Consider the following 20,362-nt stretch of genomic DNA (forward strand, 5'->3'; position numbering starts at 1 on the left):
ATGAGGATGGGTAAACCAAATTGGTCTGTCGGAGTGTCGCCGCGGTGGCGTGAGAGAGGTAGAGAAAAAGAGAGAGAGGGGAGGAGGATGAGCGGCGAGAGAGACATGGATGAGATTTTTTAGGTCTCATGAGAGAGAGGTGAGACTTTTTAAGTTTTTACTTTTTAGATAATTATTTTTTAATTTAATTCATGACATGTAAGTTGTTGAGTTGGAAAGTCTACATAGACTTGGGCTATATGGGCTCCCAAAATTTTGGGCTCGTTATCATTTTCCTTATTACCCCACCTCTAACATTTGCACGAGTTTATATTTCATTTAATAATAATATTACAGAAAAATATTAATTTTAATTTAATATTTTTGTGGGGTTCAGCTCTCATAAATCCCACACCGCACACAGAGAGCAATGAAGTAGAAAGGATAAGGATTAAGTTCTTGCACTCGTCCAGAGAGAGATGGTGAAGTGCAGAATATAAGGATAACATATCACAACTAAATTTTAGAACTTCGCACAATAATGAGATGAGTCTGGAACTCTGGAAGATAAAGTTGTGCAGCCACAAAACAATTTTAATAATCCTTTACAATTAATTCCAGTAGTATCAGAACAAGAGCGCCTCCTCTCTTCTTTGGCAAAGCAAATAAGATGCAGCTGCTGCCTGCCTGCCCGCCTCATCAGGTCTCTGCCTCTTTCGTCCTTGCCATTCCACACAGCCACCGCCACCCTTCAAGAAGTTGCTTCTTCTCATCCTAAAGGTTGCCCTCAACATTTTTTCATTTGGGTTTCTTGAGAACATTGAGTTGAAGGATTGATTTTGTGTTTTGTGTGGATTTCTAATCCTTTTTTGCTATCAATTTGCATTCTTGAATTGCATAAGGCGACGTTTCATTTCTATCTTTCGTTCTTTTTGAATTTCATTCCTTTTCCAGTTATAACCGTTGTCTGTGATGACTGATGAGACATTGTTCATATGGATGAGCATATAATGTTTGGCTGTTTGGTGTTTCTTTATCCCTCTCATTTTGAATGTGACAATGGTGCTGTAATTGCTGAGATCATTGTAAAAACATATTATTTTCAGTAACACCAGTTCAATTAAACTAAATTTGATGCTGTCAGCTCAGATTTATGTGATTACGTTCCTTAAAATTTATTGATGGTCTCCAAATATTCTCACCAAACAATTATCACACTCCAAAGATGCTTAAATTTTGTATAATGTTTTATCCTATATTTTCTCTTTTCAAAATAGCATAATAAGGACTGTCAGTGACTTGAGAAACCTGTATTTGGAAACTCTTACTCATGGTGAGTTAATATCAGATTTTAGGTGGCCTTGTCATTGGTTTGGCTTTATAGGCATTGCCAAGGTCATACTGAAATGGGGGAAAACACAACTCTTTAAGGATGGAAGCCCTATGGTATACAGGGGAGCAGTTGATAGAATAATCACTAGACCACCTCCTGAGACTGGAGGTGTTTGTAGCAGATGGGACTCGGAAACCAATTGGATGGGGCTAATATAACTCGATTTCTATGTTCTGTGTTAGGCTCATGCAGCTAGAAGAGGAAATGTCAAGGTGTGTCAATAAATTTGTGAGAAGGCTTTCTTAGTTAAGTACTTCATTTAAGATTTAATCCCAACTTTTTTTCTTTGAGTCAGGGATCCTTCTTGTGTGTTAATCATGGAAAGACTTATAGAGACGAGAATTCTTGAAGCTAGTACTTAAAAGTTTGGGACTTCCTTTAGCTGATACTAGCGCATATCGTCTTGTTAACAGTGAAGGAGACAGGTATGAGGTGTTGAGCAATCCTAGTCTTTAAAGGTGAAAATAATTTCTGTGCACAAGGTTCCTGCAGTCGGGGAAGGGTAAGATGTATGAGGATCGAGGCCTTAACCCCTGCACTGCAGGGAATTTATTTCCAGTATTTAAATTAGTGATTTATAGGTTGCAGACTCGCAGTACTTTACCACTAGGCCACAAGTTAGCCCTTTAAGCAATCTCAGCTCTTAAGTAAAATTCTCTGTGCCTTAAAATGCAACAAGTCTTTTTGAACGCAAGATTAGTAATGATTTTTATTTTCTTCATTATATGCTACCAAATGTATGTCAAAATGCAACAAATTTTTGTAACTTTGGTCTGTCAAAGAACTTTCGAGATTAGTTTTTGCTTTGTAATGTGTGTGTGTGTGTTTTTGTTCCTGTGCTTGTTGGTTCACTTATTTATTCCTTGAATTTTCTTCTTTACCACAGATTGTCAGGTTTAATTGTCGATGTCTTTGGAGATATAGCTGTAATTGCATCATCTGCTGCTTGAGTTGAGAAGTACAAACCAGAATTAGAGGCTTGCATCCGTAGACTTGATGAAATCAGTCATTTAAATTGGAGACCTTCTGTTGAAATGTTGAAGGAAGAAGGAATGGATGTGTCAAATTTGAAAGAAATGCATCAACATACTTGTCCTGAAAGGATAAAGGTAGAAAAGCCATTGAAATTTTTTGATTGTTGTACATTTAAATTAGTTTCACATTCAGGCTCCTTCATCCCTCTTAAATGGAAGTCCGTAAATGGATGAGCCCTGGAGGTTTCTTTGATCTACTATTTCTTTGTAATGGATAAGTTTATACCTCCCTGTCCTTTGGACATCCTCTCTTCTATGAATTTTAAACGTGCATTTTTATGAAATCTTATAACTTCTTAATATACCAGGTTGTAGAAACTGAGATTTTCTATGCTGTTTCACCGAAAGGCCAGAAAACTGGATTTTATGCTGATCAGCGTGAAAATCTGCCAGTTCATATCAACAATTTCAAATGGTCAGAAGGTTCTTGATATGTGCTGTTACAATGGTGGCTTTGCTCTAAATGCTCTAAGGGGAGGTGCTGCGAATGTCACTGGTATTGTTATACAGTACACTACTACACTGCCAAATATTTCATTTTCTTTTTCAATTTAGTATTTCACAATAGCGCAGTCATCTATGAGGCTAATGCTAAAATTTTTAGAACATTCATCATTTCATCTCCCAACTTACCCATATAATCAGCACAGTAATTGGGTCTGGAGATCTATAGATATTTACATCCATTGGTTGTCTGCTCATTGAGTTTCTTTGATTTTCTCTGCTTGCTTGATGTCTTTGAACTCGAGATTTCCATGATCTAATCAGGATAAAAAAATCTCTCGAGGCATATGCGCATTCAATAAAGAAAACATATTGTGACCTTGAACTGGCTGAGTTTCCTCTCATGTGCCAGGAAGTTGGCTTCATTGTGTGTGCTTCCTCTCATGATTGGTGGAACTGTTCCTCCTGCCTATTTTGAAATCTATCCTCTTTTCCCTATAAATGATTTATGTGCCAAAGACCATTTACTTCCTAACATTTCATTACTATTTAGGTGGCTATTACAGGATTCAAATTCAGAGTGAATTAGCTTCTACAGCAATTCAAGGTCCTATACCACACAGCAAAGCATTTCAAGGTCCTATTAACTCATCTTGAGGTTCTGCGTCTCAGTCTCAGATACAATCACTTGAACGGTTCTATCCCAAAGGAAATAGGCAAGTTAAAATCTCTCAACCTGCTTTTTTTGTACAACAACAATCTAGAGGGACCAATTCCAACTTCTTTGGGAAACTTGAGTAACATCACCTATTTGTATCTCTCTGACAATTCGCTAAATGGTTCTATCCCAAAGGAAATAGGACACTTGAATTCGATCAAATAATTGTTGCTGAGGGACATGTTAGCCTCCCAAATTTCCCAAAAAGAAAATTTTTGAAGGACATCTGATAAGCCTAAAAGCCATTTTAGAAGAATATATATGTTCCCTGCACATAATTAAGTCCACGTCTTATAGCACTTACTATGCTCAGTGTCTTTTTCGCATGTATAATTTATTCCTCCTCTCATTTCTCACTTTTTCCTAGTGTCTTGACTATCTCTTGTAGGCCTATTTTTTTTCCCCCAGGTTCTGCAGAGTGCATCAGGCATGTACAGAAATTTAAACTCATTAGCAATGCATTTAACAAAGAGAGGTGGTCTACTCATGACCTGTTCATGTTCGGACGCTGTGACACAAAGTGGGATGTTCTTCCGTATTCTTCAGGCAAGTATATTTATTTTCCTTGTTCATAAGCAGTACTTAGCATAGATTAGGGGATTAGCTTTGAACTCTTTTTGCTATATATATGTATCCTCTTCGAACCATTGGATTCTCTTTTGGGTGCCGTGTTGATGTTGGAGCTACTTAAGAAGCTTCACTCATTTGACTAATAACCATTGCACAGTTCTCATTGTTGTGATCGTGGCCTCATCCTCATCGATGGCATTGTCATCATCTTTTGAAACCTATGTGCCAAAAATGGAGAGATGTTCTGTTTATTTGCGTTGATCACATTACTTGTAGTAGGAAGTAAAAACGGTTGCAAAACCATCATATGTCGTCATGACATGCTTCTCCTATATGTAAATTGCCTGATTGAAGCATTATAAAAGGAGAAATGTATCAATTGAAGAAAACTTGATTATCTAGAGTGGTTGAGCTGCTGGGATTACTTAAATCTATTTAAGCTAAAAGCTCATGCATCAACTTTTGGTCGAAAATGAAATCGTTCGTGTTTCAATTTTAATTGGTTGAATGATCATTCAGCTGTGTTTAACTTCTTTTTTCATCTTCTTCATTAGGGTGCTGCATCAGCGCGCAGCAGCGAGGAAAATCACGTCCTACAACAAGCTGGAGCAGCTTGTGACCATCCCATTGTTCATCCTATCCACAAGAGGGTGCATATCTGTCCAATACTTTACGCAGTCTAATCCTCGCAAAATTAGAAGACTCCAAATGTAATATCTTGGCTCAATGGCCCCAATTCTGTGCCGTGGCTTTTGAACCAATCCTTAACTCTATCAGATGCTTTTCCAAATGGTTTTTTTTCCTGAGGTTTAATGTTTTCGTTCACACTATGATGCAGTCGCTATTCAGTTGGCTGACTGAACTAGCGAGTAGAAACTATCTTTGATTTCGAATTCCCTTTGTAAAGGGCCTGGAGGAAAATCAGGTAGTTGATTGATTAGCAAAGCAGGGTGTTAACAGACTTAATAGCATATATGACTATCAAAAATAATAAAGATCCTAACAGTTGGCATTCCAGTTATCTTAACTACTGACTTGAACACACACGATTCAAGTGAATTCGTCTGCTCCACATGTCGTCATCATCGTCATCATCATCAGAGCTTTTATCCCAAAAGTTTGGGGTCGACTACACGAGTCTATGAACACATCATTAGAAATCCACCACATGTATTTGTTTTCTCTATTCATTTATATCATGGATCATACATTTATCCACTCTTATTAAATTCATATAATTTCTTAAAACTTCGAGTCATGTCTTCTTTGGTCTACCGCACTGCCTCCTACTTTCTCTTATAAAAATTATCTCATTCCTCCTCACTATCACATCACTTTCTCTACGTGGGCTCCACATGTCTCGCATAAAAAAATATCATGTCCTTAGGCTGTAATCTCCTCATTTATTAATATTCACTACCTTTTCAAAAAAAAGAAGAAAAAAGACCAGAAACTTCACCTTTAAAGTTAAAGAGTTGGAATATATTCATTTTAGAGAATAATTCTTTGGAGCACATATAAAAGAAGATAGAAGATGCTTGAAAATCAAGCTAACATAATAGATGGCCCTAAAACCCTAGCTAACCCAGCTTCCACTTTACTTTACTATGAAACATATATGTATGTATATTAGACTAAAAGTTAAACCACAACTTTAATAAGTTCTTTGATTTTATTGTAAGCAAATCAATGATATAATTAATTAATTAATATATAGTCCAAAAAAGGAATATCTTCAAATCTTAAATGAAATGCTTTTCTTTTTTCTCATATTTGGGAAAGGAAGCAAAGTGCCAAAATATAAAGCAAAACCAATACAATGCATGACTAGATCGAGCTGGTGGGTTCACATCCATCAAGAGCTAACTATTGTGTTGAAACTAGATTAAGTCCACGTGGCAGGCATGCATCTGTTTGATGTGGACAGTTTAGTGGGACCTGGTCAAATACATATAGATCGATATACATCAAAACTTGTACATGAAATTTATGTCCAAACTTAGTTTAATCTGGGTCAGACAAATTCGGTAATCCGAATTGGACAGAGTTTTGTCACCCCTAATGACGCACATTCATGTGATGGTTGATTTACATGGAACTTATATGAAGATATCCTATAATTAACAGTAATTAGTTAATTAACAAAGCTCTTCTTCTATATTCTAAGGGAAGAGAATGTTCCTTTGATTGTCAAAGAGGAAAGCTTTTATTCCATTCTGGGTTAGCGTGTTTGGGGAATTAGGGCAGTTTTTTTTTTTTTTCCCTTTAATCTAATCTATTTTGACAGACAGGAGTGAGTAGTCATCCAAATATAATTTCATCTTCAGGTATTGAAAGTAGGACCCATGTCTCAATTTTTTGGGTTTGACCCAATTTGAGTACTTATAGTTGTAGATGATCAAATGGGCTTGGAACAATCTTCAAATCCACAAAAGTGAGACAGAGATGAGGAGTTTTTTTTTTTTTCATTTTTGCTTTAGAATATATATATATATATATAATATAGAGAGAGAGGAGCTTAGAGGTCCCCTCACCAAAAGCTCCACATACAATAACACCTTTATGTGTTAATGTTCACTTCCTCATATGATACCAACCACACAAGACTCTAAAAGTTTCTTCCATCTTGTATTGTGTTCATCTCTAGTTCTTTCTCATGGTCCATACACACACACACACACACACAAAATTGTATATAAGCTCATATTGACTTTACTCTAATATATCACATATTCCCATAAGAAAAATTTTGAGATCTTTGTACTATAATCTATGGTATTTTTCTTTGCATGGAAGAGCTTTCTTAGATTCATAATCTACTAAGAAAAATAAAGGGAAAAAATGTAGCTACAAAAAAAAAAGAAATTCTTGTGAAAAAAAAGGAGAAATGAAATTAATAGGGTAATTATACATAACATCATGAGAAGAAATTAGTGGGGGACTGGGGTTTATTGTTCACCAGCTATGACACTTGTTAGGCCGGCAAAATAAAGACCAAATCATTGGCTAATTATGCATAGAAAGCATGCATCATTGAAAACCTTTTGTTGGCAATGACATAAAGCATATTTGTTAGATATATGTCTAATATTGCAATTCATAATATATAACCTCAAAAAACTGAAGAAAGCAATAATGATTTGATACACATATATAGAAATATATATCAATTACTAATGACCTGTGATTGCCATCTCATCCATCCATCATAATGAAAACATATATTAATATTTCCATCAAGATTATAAATAATTGATTGATGGGTCTCACTCATACTACTCTAAACCCCAAAAATTATCTAAAATAAAAAAGAGAGAAGAAAAGCTAAGCTTGTTATGGCAGATCATATATGGATGAAACATCACCCATAAATACATACATATGGTCATATACATACATGAAGTTGTGAACATATAGAGGCTACATAAGTACAAATTTAAGTAGTTATAAGGAAGAATGTTAGACTACAACAGTGACTTTTCAGAGAGAGAGAGATGTGTAGCTTTTAGCAAAGTAAGGTATGATATTTTGTATTATACATTTTTAATTTTCATTTTTTTAAACAAATAGAAGGTTAGCTTGGTTTTTATGCTTTCAACTTGATAGAGAGAGAAGACAAAACTTTCTCTCTCTCACAGACACTTTTCCCTCTTCAAAAACGCACCCTATTCTTCTATATGTGCAGAAGCATTTGTTCTTGAATCTCTAGAGAGAGATTGTGAGAGGGAGAGCCTCCCCCTTTAGAGAGAGAAAGAGAGAAAGAATGTTCCACACCAAGAAACCCTCCACTATGAATTCCCATCATGAAAATACTAGACCCATGTGTGTTCAAGGTGACTCTGGCCTTGTCCTCACCACTGACCCTAAGCCTCGCCTCCGATGGACGGTCGAGCTCCACGAACGATTCATCGATGCTGTTACTCAACTTGGAGGACCAGACAGTACTTCCATCATCCCTAATTTCTCTTAATTTTATCATATCCCTAGCTAGGGTTCTTCAATTGATTAATTTTTCTAGTTTTTGATTGCTTTTTTTGTGTTAAAACTTTATATTTTTCAGAGGCAACACCAAAGACCATTATGAGAGTTATGGGTGTGAAGGGGCTTACTCTTTACCACCTCAAAAGCCATCTCCAGGTTTGAACACACACACACACACATATATATATGTATATTCATTCTTTCTTCTTTTGCTTTCTTTAGTGATTACATATACTTTTTTTGTCGTTAATTTATTCATCTATTGTTATTTTCTTCCATTTTATTTCAACCTTTCCTTTTCTTATTTTCTCTGTTTTTGTACATAAATTAGAAATTCAGGCTTGGAAAGCAACCTCACAAGGAATTCGATGATCACTCTATTAAGGATGGTAAGAGTGCTCTTAGGCGATTGATCGACTCGATCGGTCTTCTTTAATTCTATTACTTTTTTGTTTAATTAGAAAATTAGTTTGACTGTTTTTAATCTCTTATATATATAGCTTCTCTTATTATAGTTTGATTTACTTTTGTTGTTCTTATGTTGTGTTATATAGCTTCAGCATTGGATCTTCAAAGAAGTTGTGCATCTTCATCAGGCATGATGGCTCGTAGCATGAATGAGTATGTAATAACCTTCAAATTCATTGTTTATTTATTCAAATAAGCCAATATAACTTCTTCTTTTTTGTCTACGTCAGCAAACATATATTCAAATTTTAAAAAAAAATAAAAATATATATATATATATGTATGTATGTATGTATGTATGTATGTATGTATGTATGTATCTATATATTGCGAAAATTTAGACTGAATAAAACAAAAATCACTTAATCTTAATTAATAATTAGTATTTTTAAAAAAAAATTGTGTTGGGTGTTGGGGTTTCGGATTTTTCTTGTGGAATATATGTGTGTGTGGCCTGTTAACTCATGGTTGATGTGATTAGGATGCAAATGGAGGTGCAGAGAAGACTGCATGAACAATTAGAGGTATGGTATAATTATGAAATTATATACAAACATAAACTTCTTCTCTAATTATAAAATACTTATAATATATGTATGCGCACACAATTTATTATATATGCTTTGCAGGTACAAAAGCACCTTCAACTAAGAATTGAGGCTCAAGGGAAGTACATGCAAAGCATATTGGAGAAAGCTTGTCAAACCCTAGCAGGAGAAAACAATATGAGCTATACTTCTAAAGGCATCAATGGAAATCATCATCATCATCAAGGATTAATTCCTCAGGAGATGAAAGATTTCGGTCCTCTCAATTTTCCGGCTGCATTTCAAGACCTAAACATATATGGAGGAGGTCATCATCTTCAACAAGAAATTGAAAGATCATCATCACCAGTACTTATTCATCATCATCATGGTTTTAATAATAATGATCCTGGTAATAACCTTTCTTTGGGAGGAAAGAAGAGGCCTAGCCCTAGCTATAGTGGCGGCGGCAAGAGTCCTTTGATTTGGTCTGACGATTTTCGATTGCAAGAGCTTGGAACAACACCAGAACATCATCAAGATCATCATCAGATTCAGATTGGACCTCCTTCCATTACTAGTACTACTACTCTTGATTCGATCTCGGATGTTTATGAATCAAAGCCAGCAGCAATAGTAATCCAAGGTGATTCAATGAAGAAATTTGAAGCATCATCTTCATCAAAGCTTGAAAGGCCTTCACCAAGGAGAGATAGGATGAGCCTTATGATGCCACAAGGAAGGAACAATAATACTCCATTTGGATGATATATATATATATGCATTCAATACATAGTTATGCTTGCTAACCCTTTATTAATTAATTTAGATGCAAGTGCCTTGATAATGTATTAATTAACTACATGGAACTACTTGTTCGGAGTTTTTGATATATAAAGGTTAGAAGTTAATTCATGTTTGGTTGTGTTTTCCTTCAAGGCAAACATTAATCATCACGAGTCAATATCATAATGAAGTAATAGATCGATGTGTTATTACTTATGCATTTGTGGGTAATGTTTTTGAATTTAAACTAATAGATGTGCATTTGTTTATCTTCATACACACTTTTTTTTGGTAACGAGCGAATCCACCGAAAGTATAGTTCACCGAACTCTACCCCAATGGTAAACCTATGAACCACATGCAATATCCATAAATCACATGAGTCAATTAAGTCCTGAGCCGAAACCTAATGCAGAAATAAGACTAAATCGTATCAGAATGGGTGTTAGAACCTTCATACTCACTCACACACACATATAATCAAACTTGGTTTTCAAGTCTACTTGAAAAGGTTGTATATGTGTAGTTTGTGCATCTTATCATCAACAATCATTTGATGCCTAATCATGATACATAAATATGATAAAATAAAAGAAAAGAATGTTGGCCTATTTGATATCATTGTTCTTTAGATTACGCTTACCAAGGTAGTTAGCTTTTCCTAGCTAACTGTTTCTTTTAAGTTAGTTAATTATGGTTCAAGTTAGTTATATTTCTGTCCTTAAATACTTAGAGACAGAACTAAATATTGCATCGTGAAATAAAGAGATTAAAGAAAAAAGATTTATAAAGCTATGGACCCATCAGCATGCAAGCAACAAAAATAAAGAAACAAGACTATGATTATAATAATTATGATAGATGCATTCCTTCTTCTTGAATTATAAGAAGACGAAGAATGAGATGGAGGAAACCGACAAAGAGTATCTATCTTTCGTGGTCTCTCTTTTTAATTCTTTACTACTCTTCTCTTCTTATTCCTTTCTATGGCAACCTACCACATAGACGGATTGATTGTCCAAAACTAAGAAAATCTGACGGAGTGACCTATTTAACATATTTTGATCTTTGGACAACTAAATTGAAACGTTTTGATTTTCGGTGTGTAAATTGGAACACTAATTACCTTTCGATGAGCAAATATGATATTAACACATATCCTACAACAGAAAGTACACAAGTCTCTTTGGAATAATAATATGCACCATATACAAAAGTTACAAGTTACTTTAGGACCTCATGAGTATATATATATATATATGCTTGAGACAAACGAGATTAGATCCATGCAGAGAGAGCAAGAGGTATCTAGAGAGAGAAGATGGCGGTGGCACCATATACAAGAGCTTTATTGGTTGCAGAGAAAAAGCTAATAAAGCCTAAAGGAGAGGAAGAATAATAGCAAACCGCACTCCCATGCGTGCACACATCGAGGAAGCTTCTCTAACTTTTTATATATGCATATATGCATCTCCTCATCCTCAACGAACAAAAGTTATTGCATATATATAGATATACATACACACACACACACACATATATATATATATATAGGTTTGGAGTACTGCTTTGTTTTATCATTCATGCTACTAAAATGCACAGTTGCATGCATATATTGGTTAGTTTATACATGAAGTGTATAAATCTCTTAATATATACTTGAATCGTCTTATAATTTATCTTCTAGGGCTTGATAAATTGTTTGATGATAATATGACAAGTTGAATTGGAAGAATTTATATTCCCCAATTAATTCATTTATGAGTACGTGTTAATCTTATAAGAAAAACTTATCAAAACTATCGACAAACAAACCATTTCAATTTTAATTTATGCACATCCCAATTACCATGTTACCGACAAAATAATTATATAATTGAATGCTTCAATTAAAGCATAGATGCATGCGCATTTGCCCTAATATGTAAATCATTTGCAACCCAACACAACAACACAAGGCACTTTGGATTCGGTTTGCTTACACATTTTGACAGCTTTGGGTTTTGTATTGAATATTAATTTACCCGAACAAAAGTACACCTAGACAATTTGTTCCCCCTTAGACCCCACCTTTAATTCATTTGGAGATCGCTAGCCCTTCTGTATTTAACATCTTACCAGTTAGTACGACTTTATCTTCCTAGACCCAGCACCAGCCTATACTAGTTTGAGTCAATGAAAATCACTTATTACTAGTTTGAAAGTTTGGTTTATTATATTCTATACTTCACATTTTCTCCTGGGTGATACGTAAAAAGAAACTTAGACCCATTGTCACTCGGTAGCGCGCCTAATACCATCAAACTTGAAACTGCAGACATTTGTGACCCCACCCACTCGAGCTGGATACTACATTTTTCCCTTCATGTTAGCTTGACATATATATATATATATTTTTTTTTTCATTTTTTCTCATATAAAAATAAAATAATAGATAAGAAATATAGAAAAAGAAAGGAAAGAAAGTAGTAATTAAATAGCTAGCATTACTTAAAGCAAAAGGAAAATAAAATAAAGAAAAAGACCAAACTAGGCCTTTTAGGTTGTTTTTTTTTTTTTTTTTGAGGAAAAAATTTCATTAACAGAAAAAGAGGATTACAAATCCTGACAACGATCTCTTTCAAGGAGGGATGCAATTTCCAATGGATATCCACCCCGCCAAATTGTCTTTCTAGCCCCATTCTTAGCCATATGAGCTAAGGAGTGGGCAATAGAATTACCCGTGCGCCGAACATGTTGACAATGAGAAACATTCGACCGACACATTAGAGCTTTAACCTCCCTAATGAAGTGACCCATCCTAGATTCTGAATAATCATCTGAAATCAATGCTTGAACAACAATGGTCGAGTCCAATTCAATAGCAAAATCACGATACCCTTCCACTTGTAAACACCGCAAGGCATAATTAACAGCTAGTAACTCGGCAAAAGTAGGATCAACACCAACGCTAACCCTTTCAGACAAACAAATAAGAGGCTCTCCATGACAATTCCTCATGATTGCTCCAATTCCAATCTCATTTTTCCTCTGAAAATGTGCAGCATCAACATTCAATTTGTAAGTTCCCATAGCAGGCACTTGCCAATGATCATTATGCTGGGCTGAATGTTCTGTATGAGATATTAGACTTTGTTTTGCACTACAATTATCTATGAATTCATTTGAAAATGCCCTCACTTTAGCTGCAATATCTCCCACAACCAGACCTTGCCCTTCATGTACAATAGCATTTCTAGTGTTCCAAAGCACCCATATGGCAGTAGCAAAAATAACTTGAGTTTTGAACTGTCCAGATTTCAACACCGTAGCCATCCAGTCTACAAAGCTCAGCCCCTTACCCAGATCAAACGCAGCACAAGGAGAAAGTTCCTTCCATACCCGACTTGCAATCCCACATCTTCGAAAAATATGCTCCACATCCTCATAGAAATTCCCACAACCAAGACAAATAGAATGGGAACTAACATGCCTTTTTTGCAAATTTGAGTGAGATGGCAATATATTTTGCGCTGCAGCCCATAATAAATGTCTAATCTTTGTTGGGACTTTCACCTCCCATAACTTTGCCCATGGAAAACACCCTTCAATACTAGATGCAGATGATGTGGGTATCTCTTGATTCTTCCAATTCACGGCTTGGTGATAAGCACTCTTAACGGTATATCGACCACAAGATTCCCAATGCCAAATCAAGGTATCAGCAGTTTCTTCATTTGGTAATGGAATAGATAAGATTGCTTCCGCTTCAAAAGGCAAGAAAATTGACCGAACATGCTCCGCCCTCCACTGCCTTGTCTGCCTATCAATCAAAGAACACACTCCAGCAACACGAAGTTCATTAGTCAAAGGGGAAACTGGCTTAAAAGAATGTGGAGTTGGCAGCCAAGGATCCATTCCTATTTGCAAACCCAGACCACTCCCTATCCTCCACCTAATACCCCGCTTCACCAGACCAATGGATTGCCAAAGACTACGCCAAATAAATGATGGGGCTGTTCCTATCCTCGCATTAAGGATATTACAACTCGGAAAGTATTTTGATTTGAAAATCTTTGCTACCAAGGAATCCGGATTTTTCAAAATTCTCCATACATTTTTCCCCAACAAAGCATCATTAAAGCATTCTAAGTCTCTAAAACCAAGCCCTCCATTAATCTTAGACATAGTTAAACAATTCCATTTGGCCCAATGTATCTTTTGATGTCCTTCTGTTGAGCCCCACCAAAACCCCGCCATCCGCTTCATAATCCACTGGGTAATGGACTTTGGAAGTTTAAAACATGACATGGCATAGGAAGGAATGGCCTGAACTACAGATTTCAATAACACTTCCTTACCCCCACGAGAGAGCAATTTTTCATTCCATCCAGTTAAACGCTTTGTAACTCGTTCTCGGATGTAAGAAAAAATTTCTCTTTTTGATCTCCCAATCAAAGCCGGAAGTCCCAGGTAACGCTCATGCAAACGGGCCTCTGAAACACCAAGAATCCCTTTAATAGTCTCAATAACCTCTCCTGCTGTGTTCCTACTAAAAAATACATTGGATTTATGAATATTGACCAGCTGTCCAGATAACCTTTCATATTTATGAACAACCTCTAATAATGCCTTGCATTCATCTCCTTTTGCCCGACAAAAAAGTAAACTGTCATCCGCGAAAAACAAATGGTTAATCCTTGGAGCCCCTCTAGCCACCCTCACACCTTGAAACACCCTGCTATTATGAGCAGCATCTAATAGTTTGGAGAAAGCTTCAGCACAAAGAATAAATAAATAAGGTGAAAGTGGATCTCCTTGTCTCAGTCCACGTTGAGGCCTCCAATCTCCTTTTGGTTTACCATTCACAAGAACTGAATATCGTACCGACTGAAGACATTCCATAATCATATTCACCCATCTATCATGAAATCCCATTTTAAGCATAACTGTGTTAAGAAAATTCCACTCAACACGGTCATAAGCCTTCGTCATATCCAACTTGAAAGCCATATAAGGATCATTTGCTGTACATCTAGATTGCAGGTGGTGCATCACTTCAAAAGCTATAAGAATATTGTCAGTTATCAATCGTCCCTTAACAAAGGCACTTTGTGATATAGACACTAAAGATGGCAGCATAGGCTTCATACGGTTAGCTAAGACTTTAGATAAAATCTTGTAAACGACATTACAAAGACTAATTGGACGGAATTCAGTCACCTTTTTCGGGCTAGGAACTTTAGGGATTAAGCATATATGAGTATTATTAACATAATCAGGCATGCGGCCATTCTGGAAAAAATCTTGCACAAACAGGATAATGTCTTGCTTAACTAGATCCCAGTACCTCTGAAAAAATAGAGCAGGCATTCCATCCGGCCCTGGTGCTTTGGTGGGAGACATTTGGAAAAGAGCTCTACGAATCTCTTCTTCAGTAGGATTTTTTAAGAGAATATCATTCATACTCTGTGAAACCACACCTTGAAGACCATCCATTTCAACTCCAGCAACTAGTGGGCTATCTGTTTGGAAAAGTTTTTCAAAAAAATTAATAATGATTGGCACAAAATTCTCCTCCTCTTGGACCCAGCCTCCTGACTCATCCTCTAGCCCCAAAATATAATTTTTCTTCATCCTCTGACTAGCCTTTCTATGGAAAAACTTCGTGTTTCGATCTCCATGTTGTAACCACTCCACTCTAGAGCGTTGTTTCCACATCACCTCTTCTCGATATAATAATTCATTTATCTCAGATTTCAACTGATAGACCTCCACCTGACTCTCTGTATTATTTGGATGTTCTTGAAGCCATGCTAACCTTTTGTGCTTAGTCTGTAAAAGAATCTTGACTCTACCAAACACTTCCCGATTCCACACACTCAATCTGTTTGCAACATTACTTATTTTTTCGGTTGCTGTCCCCTGCATTTCATCCCAGCCCTTCCACACCACCTCATCTAAACCTTCATGTCGAGTCCACATTTCCTCAAATTTGAATCTTCGTATTATATGACCAACAGCACTGGGATCTAAGTCCACAATAATCGGCTTATGATCGGAAATGGATGCTACATTATGAGATACACTAAAATTTGGAAAAAGATTTCTCCATTTTGTATCTGCAACTGCTCTATCCAATCTCTCATAAATTAGCCCATTGCTTCTATTATTGCACCATGTAAACTTACTACCCATATAACCAAGATCATTCAAGTGACAGTCCTCTAGACATGTTTGAAACTCCAGCATAACTCTACTACTTTTATCCCTTCCTCCTAACTTTTCAGATTGATCAACTATTTCATTAAAATCTCCTACCACCATCCATGGAAGAGTGGAGGAATTACTTAAATTCCGTAACAGATTCCATGATGAAGACCGCTGGGTTTGCACCGGATGACCATAAAACCCAGTTAGTCGCCATCTAAAATCAGTCCCACACTCCTGAACTTCACCATCAATATGATGGTTTGACAAACTCAATAGCTGATATAAAATTGTCTCCCGCCATAACATAACAACCCCACCTGAGGCCCCTACACTACTATTCGCAATACAACCAACAAAACCCAATTTCCGGCTAAGAGTTTCCATACGCCGAACACACAACCGTGTCTCCAAAAGAAACACAATTTGGGGATTTATTCGTTGAACCAAGTGACTCAACGCAAGAACTGCTCGAGGATTCCCCAATCCCCGACAGTTCCAAGATAAGATTTTCATAATGCGCGGCGGGGTGGTGAAACCACCTCCGCCAAACCATTACCGATCACTGAATCCACTTCCAGTTTTGAGATTTTAGCTTTACTTTCCCTCTCACAATTATCCTTTCTTTTTGCTAAAACAGACACCTCCATTCCAGTTGAGTCCCCTCCTTTACTTCTATTCCTTCGCTTCCACCTCCCTTTCACCACATTATCTTGTAAAGAACTTTCTACTTCATTAGTCATTTGCTCTTCTATAGTTGGTTTAACAATTTCACCCCCACCCTCCAAATTACTATCATTAACTTCTCTCATTGTTAAAGCAGCGTCATTCTTCTCTTCATTCACTCCATTGTAACCCACGGTCTCCACTTCATTTACTCCCACAACACCCACATTCTCTAGTTCGTTGACTTCATCATCTCCCTGATACTCCACTTCATTCATCCCTACACGCATTGGGGCCTCATCTCTACTGCCAATGCGAGACCCTTCCTGATGTTGCCCTCTTTCAACTGGACTAGTTGCACCCTCAATACTACTTCTAGAATGCCCAGAAGAGACCCTTGGTAGAGCAGTCCCTGCACGCATCCATGTCCCGTAAGGTAATCTTCCTTTACCATTCTTAATATCCCCCATACACCCCTCCACACACTCACGGTCTGAATGTCCCAACCGACCACATGAAAAACAGAAAAGAGGAAGCCGTTCATACTTGAAATCAATAAATCGATCACCCTCTCCCAGATTAACCATCACACCTCGTAGGAGCGGTTGATCGATGCGCATACGGACTCGCACCCGAAGAAAAGAATGCCAGCCAAGCCCGTCATCATCAGTGTCTACCATCAATACTTGCCCAACTCTAGCCCCTAATTTGCTTCCAACATTGCTGGACATACCCCCCATTGGAAGATTGTGACATTGTAGCCACATTGAGACCCCCTCGAACTTCATATCAGCCACCGATTCATCGATCTTAAAAGGCCGTAGTGCCAAAAGATTATTGTCAAAAGTCCAAGGTTCCATTGCCAAAAATCTGTCCCTCTTACCTATATGGGAGAATTCCACAAGGTAGAGCCTTTCCTCCATTTCTTTGATCACCATTGTGGGATCCTTCCAAACTTTCCCAATAGATTGCTTAAAAGCTTCCAGATTGACTTTCTTCGATGTTAAAATCCTCCCCACCAAACATCTTCCAGCACGTTCCACTGGGAAGGCTTGAATATCATCCACCAAATTGACTGTACTTTTCTCCAGATCTGATAACTTCAGCCCTTGTAGTCTATCAATCATCTCCCCTGCCATAATATAACACTGAAACCCAACGAACCAACAGCCGCTGCCGTTGGTACAACCTAGGAAATCCTAGACAACCCTCAGAACCCTAGTGGGAACGAGAGACATGAAGCCCTCTGGCCTTTTAGGTTGTTAAGTGGAAGATGATATATCAACTTTGATTAATTAATTATTTGCATATGATTTGCTCAAAAGGGTTATTTGTGCACATGCATTATGATCAAAGACCTGATGTTATACTTGTTTAGAACAACCATTTTAATGAAGATGTATTGGGTCATGTTAATGGGCCTTTTTGTGGACTTAGTATGCACTTTGGTGGGTTCATCATTCCAAAGAAATCCTCACTTTGTAATTGGGCTGAAAATGTGGGTTGCCAATCTTTGGGTGTGGCCCAATATTGAAGACCAAACAAGAACTAAAACGAGTGATGAAATTGAAACTTTGACTAAATGTGGGTTCTTTGTGCTTTGTTATCTTTTAATTAATAGACTAGCTAGCCACAATTAGCCTATAACAGTTAAATCTCTTTGGCAATATTTTTAACAAAAAGGAGAGATTCAATCTCTTTTTGAACTTTTATTTAATATAGCACAAAACATAGTAGAAGCTGGTGACCATCACACAACCAACTCGATCGTTATGACAAGTTGTTTACTTAAACTTAAACCACATGCAGACACATGCTTTCTCCTGGCATGCATCCAGCTGCCGCACGTATAGGCAGGCATTATTTCATATATATAGATAGATAGATAGATAGAGGCATGCCGGAGATGGAGATGCTGTTGCTTGGTGAACCCTCATGGAGCAGCAGGGAAATGTATTTGTGCATTGGAATCGCAGCCTCTGAATCGCGTTGGACAATCTTTGAGATCTGCGAGAGTACCACTGAATCCAATGCATATGCGAATCTCTTCCAACTGTACTTGTCCTTTCATGTCTTTCGTGCAATAAATTTCAGGAAACACTTGTAGCGTCCTTGTAATAGCGTTTGAGAAATCTTCGCGACTGTAAGTGCGACTATTTGTTGGGATGATTTGAGCTACTGTTATATACGAGCCAAACCAAAACACAAAACACATATTAATCAATCAAGTTATATAATATATATGTATAGGAGAATTCATGTGTGTGTGTGTATATATTTACCAGCGCTAAGGCTAGCTAGGAGATCGTTGGCTTTTACGAAAGCCACGGCAACATTAAAATATTTTTCAGGCTCTTTCGGATATGAAGAACACATCCCATGCTTCGCCCATTCGTCCTGCCAGAGGACAAGATTTTGCTGTGGGGTGTTTACAAGATCTGGCCAATATTGCGCCATATCTGGTTGAATTTGCCCCAAGAGTCCAAGCTTTTCCATCATTACAAACACAAGAAATAGAAATAATTAGTTCTCTTACTATATATGTACGTATAACCTATATGTTAGAAATAAATATATACGTATACGTACCGTAACATCGATAGAAGCTGTGGGTGTGGAATCAGTGCAAGTCTGAGTCTGATTGGTGGCATAAGGAGGGACGTCTTGGTCAGGATTATATTGTGGGGAGAGGCTCTTGATTGTAAAGTAGGATTGTGTGGGTGAAGTATCACAAATGATACCATCAGATCTACAGAATGATTGCGGCCATTGAAGACTCAGTTTGTAGAAATTAAAGGTTTTCGCTTTCGGCGAGGGATTGTCGACAGGGAATTGCTCCAATCGCAAAGAGTTGCAGCCTGAGATGGCAAAGCAGCAAAAGACCACAACAACAATTGCTAGTTTTCTCTCCATTTTCTGCTACAAAGAAAACTAATCTCAGCTCTTCTTGTATGTAATAGTAATGCATGCAATCAAGGGTTTTTATAGCGAATGATACAGGTGTGAAAGGATTAAAAAGCTGGTAGAAAACGTTTTTAGCTCCTTCTGGTTAGGTACGAGGGTGAATGCATACCTTTTGGTCATTTTGAAAGTGAAACGTAGAAAGTTTTTTTTTTACTTTCTTCATAAAATTTTGTTGTTATTATCATTATTATTATTGTTTTAACATAAGAATTTGGATTTATTATCTTTCAGGGTAATGCAATAACTGCAGAAGAGCACACTTGCAAAGTAAGAACACAAAAATTTCATATGCACACTCCATGTAGAAATAAAATCCACAATCTTCAGATATGATATATAGACGCTCTCTTGAATCTTAACGATTAGGATAGAAATCCCTCAATTCGATTTCCACTGGGATTAATATTTTTGTAGCCATGAACTGGGCTAAAGGTCATTACCTTTTATATTTCAAGATATATATTAAAACTTGAGACTGTGTTTATCTCTATCTGGTAGATTCCAGTGCTGTTTCTTTCAAGTTTAACATTGGTTCGCCTTATTCTTATTCTATTGTTTTCGTCTGCGTCAGTTGGTATCAGAGCGAGGAGTCGATTTTTGTTCTATGGCTAACAATGTAGGAAGAGAACAAAACCCTGTCCTG

The 20,362-nt window shown here is 36.9% G+C and overlaps 2 protein-coding genes and 1 pseudogene across 2 annotated transcripts; 2 read left to right on the forward strand and 1 right to left on the reverse strand.

Annotated features, from left to right (window-relative positions):
- Positions 1 to 5,090, forward strand: LOC119989766 (annotated as a pseudogene).
- A 2,689-nt stretch (positions 5,091 to 7,779) lies between these two features.
- On the forward strand, positions 7,780 to 10,029 carry LOC119989828 (myb family transcription factor IPN2-like). Its single transcript, XM_038835560.1, has 6 exons — positions 7,780 to 8,079; positions 8,199 to 8,275; positions 8,451 to 8,508; positions 8,674 to 8,740; positions 9,069 to 9,111; positions 9,217 to 10,029. The coding sequence occupies exons 1-6, from the start codon at positions 7,902 to 7,904 to the stop codon at positions 9,880 to 9,882; spliced, it is 1,089 nt and encodes a 362-aa protein (XP_038691488.1). The 5' UTR covers positions 7,780 to 7,901; the 3' UTR covers positions 9,883 to 10,029.
- Positions 10,030 to 18,688: 8,659 nt separating this feature from the next.
- Positions 18,689 to 19,668, reverse strand: LOC119989775 (ribonuclease 1-like). The gene is made up of 3 exons (XM_038835470.1): positions 19,345 to 19,668; positions 19,038 to 19,242; positions 18,689 to 18,933 (listed from the first exon to the last, which is right to left on the reverse strand). The coding sequence occupies exons 1-3, from the start codon at positions 19,666 to 19,668 to the stop codon at positions 18,689 to 18,691; spliced, it is 774 nt and encodes a 257-aa protein (XP_038691398.1).
- Positions 19,669 to 20,362: the final 694 nt, after the last annotated feature.

Source organism: Tripterygium wilfordii, chromosome 21 (genome assembly GCF_013401445.1).
Source record: "Tripterygium wilfordii isolate XIE 37 chromosome 21, ASM1340144v1, whole genome shotgun sequence".
Taxonomy (NCBI): Eukaryota; Viridiplantae; Streptophyta; class Magnoliopsida; order Celastrales; family Celastraceae; genus Tripterygium; species Tripterygium wilfordii.

Coding starts and splice junctions, on each gene's coding strand:
- LOC119989828 (XM_038835560.1), top strand. CDS start 7,902: ATGTTCCACACCAAGAAACCCTCCACTATGAATTCCCATCATGAAAAT. Junction 8,509..8,673: donor TGATCACTCTATTAAGGATG/GTAAGAGTGCTC, acceptor TGTGTTATATAG/CTTCAGCATTGGATCTTCAA. Junction 8,741..9,068: donor ATGGCTCGTAGCATGAATGA/GTATGTAATAAC, acceptor TGATGTGATTAG/GATGCAAATGGAGGTGCAGA.
- LOC119989775 (XM_038835470.1), bottom strand. CDS start 19,668: ATGGAGAGAAAACTAGCAATTGTTGTTGTGGTCTTTTGCTGCTTTGCC. Junction 19,243..19,344: donor CAGCTTCTATCGATGTTACG/GTACGTATACGT, acceptor ATGATGGAAAAG/CTTGGACTCTTGGGGCAAAT. Junction 18,934..19,037: donor CCTAGCTAGCCTTAGCGCTG/GTAAATATATAC, acceptor CGTATATAACAG/TAGCTCAAATCATCCCAACA.